Below are 7864 nucleotides of genomic sequence, written 5' to 3'. Positions count from 1 at the left end.
ATATAAAAAATAATATATACAATATATATTATATACATGCACATACACACACACACCCTAAAAGACAATGTTTTCAAGACAGATAGGGGATCATGAGTTTAAGGCAAGTCTAGACTACCCAGTAAGCACCTATACATAACAACAAAACAAAAGCAGTATTTTCTTAAATATTATATCGTGGCCTAGCCATGCTAAGAGAAGTACACTATGCAATATCTTTTAACTTTTTAAACCACTGGGAGAGATAATTTTGTCAGAATTTAGCCCCCCCCCCCCTACATTTTCATTCTAACATTTGAGAGAGGAGGGTAAGGGGGGAAAGAAGAGAAAGAATGATCTTGAGTATCACTTTTTAAGTCCGTGATTTGACTGTATGAATGCGATATTAGTTGCTGGCTATTTGGGGGTCATTTTAAAATTTAGCTTTTATTTTGATATAATTTTATGATAATGATATGTTAACTACAAGAAGAATTTTGAATATAAAATAGAAGTGAAATTTTTCATATTCCTCAGATGTTGTACTGTAGCTCCCTAAGTCTTTGCTAGCACCTGCAGAAATTAATGTAGAAGTTTAATCATTGGATTCTTGGTTCTTTCTCTATTGATTATACGAGCATTAGATGTGCCCAGGGTTTGAATATGATTTGCAGAGTTAACACATTGCTTTAACTATATATAGATGATCTGGTTGGCTTTTGGGGGAACTAGATACACTGCTATAAAATGTTTTCCCTTTTTCTTAAAAAAAGGGGGGGATACTTTAAAACATGATTCTAAATATAGTTTTTTGTTGTTGTTGTTGTTGTTGTTGTTTTTTGCTAACTGTACTTATCTATGGCCTGCTTATAAAGACCTGGGACTTTTCTCTACTAAAACTTTGGTGGAAGCTAACAATGAACATATGGTAGAAGTGAGGACACAGTTGTTGCAACCAGCAGATGAAAACTGGGACCCCACTGGAACAAAGAAAATCTGGCATTGTGAAAGTAATAGGTCTCATACTACAATTGCTAAATATGCTCAATACCAGGCCTCCTCATTCCAGGAATCGTTAAGAGTAAGTATGTACTTCCTGAAGATTATTTTGGAAATTTAAAAATTATTTCCATTTTGGAGTTGTGAAAAGACACATTACTTTTGTAAGCATCTCATTTTTGTTTTATATGAAATGTTCCTTGTAAGTGCTATCAGTTTGTTCTAAGCAAGCCTATGAATTAAGTAAATTAAATATCATTATGGAGAAATTTTGTCTAGTAAGATGTTTCCTATACAATCTGGGATATTTCTGTTTAGAGCAGGGTTTCTTAATTTCAGTGCTATTGACATTTGGGGTTGAATAATTCTCTGTTGTGGGATCTGTCATGTGTGTTATAAAATATTAAGCAACACCTGTGGCCTATCAAAAATACAGACGTGCCAGGTATTCCCTGGACGATAAAGTTGTCCCTGGTTGAGAATTACTGATTTAGGAGATAAACCCGTCTTTGGTTTGCTTTATGCGTTACAGAATTTCTCATCTTACATGTTTGTAGTTTCTTCTTTTGTCAGATTAGTATTGTCTGATAAGACATCTCTTACAGTATTAATGTTCTTCCTACCAATCTTAGTTCACAAGGAATACTGAGGGAGAAATACGAAATGAGAGGAATTTTTTATAAAATTCATAGAAAAATTCAAAACTGAAATTTGAAATTATTCATTATTATTGGGGCTGGAGAGATGGTTCAGTGGTTAAGAACACTGCTCTTGCAGAGGACCGACCTGGGTTCGGTTCCCAGCATCCACATGGTGGCTAACCACTGTCCGTAACTCCAGTTCCAGGGGAATTTGATGCCCTCTTCTGACCTTTGTGAGCATTGCACGACATGGATGCACTTTACATACATGCAAGCAGTGTACTCACACATGAAATAAAAAATTATTATTAAAAGGCCCATATAGATCCTACAGCAGCTAAACATCAGTAAAATCCTGTAATACTATAATGAGAACTTCATAAATTCTTCCACAAAGTAGACATAAAACACATACCTATCTGTGCTAAGTTATTCGTTCACATGTCTTACAGAGGTTACTTACTATGTGGCTGAAAGTCTTTAATTCGTAATTCATAGATTTTATTATCTCCGTTAAAGATGTTTAAAATGGGGACTAGAGAGATGGCTCATGGGTTAGGAGCACTGGTTGCTCTTGCATAGAACCCATGTTTAATTCCCAGTGCCCACATGGCAACTAACAACCATCTGTATCTCCAGTTCCAGGGGATCCAATACCCTCATCTGGCCTCCGCAGGCATTGCACAACACGGGAGCCAGTTACATACATGCAGGCAATATACTCATACACATGCTTCCCTAAGTTCACATTTTCAATCAAGGCAACATTTGTACATGAAATTGTTTATTTAGGTTACCTTTCCATTGCCAGTCCCTACATCCTTCCTATCATCATCTAATCAGATCTTTCCTGCACCTTGCACAAGTTACAGTGCACTTATTGTCTATGTAGATGTCTCCACCTCAAACTTTCAAGATACTTCATCCTACATGGTAAGATAGCTAGTATAGAATAAATGGTAAGCAAGATTGAAAGGAGATTTGAAAAGGTAATTGAGAAAGTATGATAAGAAGCAGAAGTATGGGGAGGATCTTTAACCAAAGAAATGACAGTGCATATAAAAACGTAGATAAATATATATAAATTATACATTTAAAGGAAAGGCAGCCAAAATGTCAGGAAGTATTGCTAACTCAAAAATCATATGGCAGTGTGAAGACATAACATGTCTGTAACACAAAAATTACAATTAAAAAGTAATACTTGCATTTAAAAGCACTTAAATTTATCATGCACTTAATTTCCAATCTAATGAAAATGTTTCATGATTTGTGTGTAATCAGTTCTCTAATATTTAACTCAGGAGAAACTTCTTCCATTTGTCCATAATCAAGAATACAGAATATCTTACTCTCTATCTACTTTTATGCATACCTAGCTATGTACACATGCCTATACTTTTGCTAGCCTAGAACATTTCTAATCAAGGTTGAGATGTCTCAGTCCTCTCCACTTTCCTTAAGTTTTCTCTCTTCTTGAAAATGGAGCTAGTATGAACATCTGCATAGTGTAACTGTAGCTGGTGGAGGAAGTGTAGTGCACCATCTCCAAGGAAATTGGACATTTCTTAAGTCTTATATGGTCTTTGAAGAAATTTTCATATAGAAAAAGCTAAAAGAAGCTTACTTTTAAAATGTAGCTAATACAAGGCTGGAGAGAGAGCTCAGTGGTTGAGAGTACTGACTGCTCTTGCAGAGAGGACTCGGGTTCAGGTCCCACCACCCACATGGTGGCTAACAACTGTCCATAACTCCAGTTCCAGGGAATCCGACACCCTCTTCTTGTCTCCAAGAGCACTGCACAACATGGGTACACTTAGATACCTGTAGGCAATACACTCATACACATAAAATAAAATCAATAAAATATATATTTTAAAACGATAATACTGTTCAGTCTAGATGTGTACTTTTTTAGTGGAATGAAGGAAAGAATAACCAGTTGGATGGAATCCTAAGATAAAAATGCTTTTTGCCTAATTTTTAGGAAGAAAATGAGAAAAGAAGTCACCATAAAGACCACTCAGATAGTGAATCTACATCATCAGATAAGTAAGTCGTTTTTAATGTCTACTTAATATTTTTGCTTAAAAGACATGTTTGTAATATTGTGTCTTTCTTTTCTTAAGTTCTGGGAGGAGGAGGAAAGGACCCTTTAAAACCATTAAGTTTGGGACCAACATTGACCTGTCAGATGATAAAAAGTAAGTCCATGTAATAGATCTATGAACGGATACAAAGAAATATCCTTGTTCTGATTGAGACTTGTTTACAGTTTCTTCTATTTCATACCTTGTCAGTTTTCAAAATCAATATGAGATTAAACTGTATAATTGTACTAGGCTTTTATAATTAAATTATTTCTTTAAATTGAAACAAACCTTTTTACCAAGACCTTGACTTTATGATAGTTATATAAACATAAAATTGAACATTTTAATTATGAAATTTACTTATGCAAATTAGAAAATGTTAATTATATAGCACAGCCATAAAAATAAGTCTGTTTTTTTCATCTATGTATTTGATCTACAGTCTTAATACTATTTTTCATTGGGAAGTTTTTTTGTTTTGTTTTAACTTAAAATATTAAGCTGGGTGTGGTGGCACACGCCTTTAATCCCAGCATTTGGGAGGCAGAGGCAGGTGGATCTCTGTGAGTTTGAGGCTACCCTGGTCTGCATAGCAAGTTTCAGGCCAGCTGGGGCTACAGGGAAACCCTGTCTCAAAGAGACTTTCCCCCAAAAATTTAACTTAAAAATTAATTTAGACATTCTAGTGTTTATATGAAAGTAAAATATTTAAGATTTTTAAGAATATATTTATTTTTATTATATGTGTATGACTTGCCTGCATATGTGTAAATGTACCCATGTCATACAATGCCCCTGGAGGCCAGAAGAGGGTGTCAGATCCCCTGGAACTGGAGTTATGGACAGTTGTTAGCAGCCATGTGGGTACTGGAATTCAAACCCAGGTCTTCTGTAAGAGGAGCCAGTGCCCTTAACTGCTGAGCCATCTCTCTAGCAGATTTGTGTTTCTGGTTGGAACACAAGAAGTTAGAAGAAATGGATAACTTCCACAGATCTTCATAGCAAGGCTTTACTTTACACTTCATCTCTTCTGTTACAGGTGGAAGTTGCAGCTACATGAGCTGACTAAACTCCCTGCTTTTGTGCGTGTTGTATCAGCAGGAAATCTCCTAAGCCATGTTGGTCATACCATACTGGGCATGAACACAGTTCAACTATACATGAAAGTTCCAGGAAGCAGAACACCGGGTAATTATTATGAGCTAATATCTCGTGAAATATGAAACATATAAAATGACTCGGAATCTTTCCATTTACAATGAATAGAACTAAAAGGATTTTTCCTGTTATAAGATTTGACTCTTAGCAGGACTCAGATCAAGATTTTTTACCTTTGATAATCTTTTTTTGGTTTGTTTTATTTTTTCCTAATTTGAAGACAGGGTCTCCCTGTAGCCCCACCTGGCCTGGAAATTGCTATATACACCAGCTGGCCTCGAACTCACAGAGATCTGCCTGGCTCTGATAATCTTTGAATTGTAATGCTAGTATTACTTTGTTCTGAAAAACAGATCATTAGAGTTCACTGTAACCCAACAACTGTTGTTCCTATCTACTGCTGAGAGTTTCAGGGGTATAGAGTTTCCCTAACTTTTTTAACCACAAGCATAATAAATATACTTATTTTATATCATGACCCACTGCATATGTTTGTATAAAACAAGAGTTCCATCAGAAAAGTACATTTTCTAATCTATTCCATTTATTCTATTTCATTTAAAAAGAGTGTAGGTTATAATTCTCCAGTTAGGTTGAAACTAAGTTTCCTCAAAAACTCTTGGTAATCTAGACATTATTAAGCTCATCCTGGTATTTAGTGAAGATTTTGCCACTGATGGACACTTTTTGCAAGTGACATTCCTTTGACTTATTTTCTTCATCTGTCAAATGATTTAATTTTACTTTTCAAGTTTTGAACTATCAGTAATGTACCATCTTTATGCAGCCCCATGGATTGACATGCAAAATAATGTTTGAGGTATTTAATAATTGCTTTTACCCTGGCACCAGTGACCTAGGACAGTACTAATAATGACCCAGTGTCTACAGGCTATAAATCTCCTTCATGTGTTTCAGTCTTGAAGCAGGCATAACTTGAGAAGCAGCTTTCTCTTTTTTTGTCACCTGAATGAGTCATAGCCTACGAATCATTTCAGAATAGGACTATGTTGCTTCTGGGTACATATGTCATTGGTTTCCATCCTTGACTGCTCAGTTGAATCTCCTGATAAACTTTGTAAAATGCATGATTGATTCCTGGGATTGAGAGCCAAGCATGAATCTTGTTAAACCAACAAACAAAAAAATGATACCTGGAGATTCATATGTACAGCCAGTATTAGAACTCTTGGTTGTAGTTTCATTCTTGTGCCATTTGCAGCCTAAGTCTGGATATTATCCATAGTGGATAAAGGACAAAGAATTGTGATATAGATAACAGAACAACTATGTTTGATTTTCTACCCAATCATTAACAGTAATAAAGGTATTAGACAAGCTATTTGAACTTAGTGGTTTTCTTATGTTTTCTCTGTCACATTGGTTCTTATGTTTCCTTCATTTTAAAAGCAATTTGAATTATTTTGTGTAAATAATATCCTCTCTGTAAAGGATCTTTTTTTTCATTACAATCTAAGAAAGAGCAAATGTGATAATCACTTGTGCTATATTGTAATGAAATTCTTAAATTTTTTAAAAATTACATTTATTGGGGCTGGAGAGATGGCTCAGCAATTAGAAACACTGATTGTTCTTGCAGAAGACCCGGGTTCGAATCCCAACATCCACATGGCAGCTAACAATTGTCCATAACACCAGTTTCAGGGGATCCAACGCCTTCTTCTGGACTCCACAAGCAATGTACATACATGGTACACTTACATACATGTGGACAAAACACTCATACATATATGTGTATATATAATAAAAATAAATACATAACAATTTCTTGTGTGTGCAGGGGATCCGACAGCCTCTTCTGACCTCTGCGGGCATTGCACGACACGGGTGCACTTACCTACATGCAGGCAGTACGTGCATACACATAAAATAAAAATAATAAATAAAATATTTTTTTTTAATTACATTTATTTATTGTGTGTGCGCAGTTCCATGGCGCACATGTGGAGGTCTGAGGACAACTTGCTAGAGTCACTTTCTCTCCTTCTACCATGTGGGTCCTGAAGATTGAACTCAGGTCAGGCTTGACAGCAAGCACCTTTTTGTTGTCTGTTCTGGGTTTTTCCCCCTCTCCCCATTCTTTTAAAATTTTATTTATGGGAAAAAGCTATGGAAGGTTCTGAAAATTGCAACAAACATCTAGGCTAAAAATCTAACATTTTGTTACATAGTCTTCATCATGTTTAATATAAATTTAAGAATAGTTTCCATATATGAGAGAAAATATGTAATACTTGTCTTCTTAATTAAGCCCGCTCACTTTGTTTAGCATGATCTCCAGTTCCATCCATTTTCCTGTGACTGTCATGCTTTCATTCTTTTTTGAAGCTGAATAAAATTCTTGCTGTGTGTATGAACCACATTTTCTTTTTCCATCTATTGTTGGACATCTAGGCTGGTTCCATGTTTTGGTGAATAGTGCAGTAGATGGCATGGATGTTATTATTTCTGTGTTATGTTGGCTTAAATTCTTCAAATATACCCAGGATTGGAATAAGGGACTCATACAGTAGTTAGTTGTGTTTGTAGTTTTTGGAGGCACCTCCATACTGGTTTCCATGGATCCAGTATTTTCTTCCCACCAGCAGCAAATAACAGCTCCTCTTTACCTACATCCTCACTAGCATTTCTTGTCATTTGTTTCCTTGGGAGTCATACTGATTGTGGTGAGGTAGAATCTGAAGGCAGTTTCGGTTTGCATTTCCCTGATGTCTAAGGGTGCTGAACACTTCTTCAGGTATTTATTGGCCATTTGTATTTCTTCTTTTGAGACCTGTCTATTCAGTTCATTAACCCATTTATTGTTTGGATGATTTGTGTGTGTGTGTGTGTGTGTGTGTGTGTGTGTGTGTGTGTGTAATATTTCTAGCCCTTGATAGATTCTAGCTAATCCCATGTGTATGTGTGTTTTTGTGTTTGTAATATTTCTAGCTCTTGATAGATTTTAGCTAATCCCCTATCTATTTCCTTTGC

General features: G+C 35.7%; 1 protein-coding gene across 14 annotated transcripts in view; it reads left to right on the top strand.

Annotated features, from left to right (window-relative positions):
• The window catches only part of Kdm6a (lysine demethylase 6A), a gene marked incomplete at its 5' end in the record, with an annotated part of 60197 nt that overhangs the window by 27450 nt on the left and 24883 nt on the right, over positions 1–7864 (top strand). For all 14 annotated transcript variants that reach the window (XM_017797427.2, XM_017797426.2, XM_029562143.1 and 11 more), the window contains 4 exon segments: positions 855–1060; positions 3607–3671; positions 3749–3823; positions 4752–4900. In XM_017797427.2, coding sequence (XP_017652916.1) covers positions 855–1060; positions 3607–3671; positions 3749–3823; positions 4752–4900 — 495 coding nt within the window.

The sequence above is a fragment of the Nannospalax galili genome, unplaced genomic scaffold (assembly GCF_000622305.1).
Source record: "Nannospalax galili isolate Female #2095 unplaced genomic scaffold, S.galili_v1.0 scaffold575, whole genome shotgun sequence".
NCBI classification, from domain to species: domain Eukaryota; kingdom Metazoa; phylum Chordata; class Mammalia; order Rodentia; family Spalacidae; genus Nannospalax; species Nannospalax galili.
The sequence above is the reverse complement of the archived record's forward strand: the minus strand, read 5'-3'. Positions and strand labels throughout refer to the sequence as shown.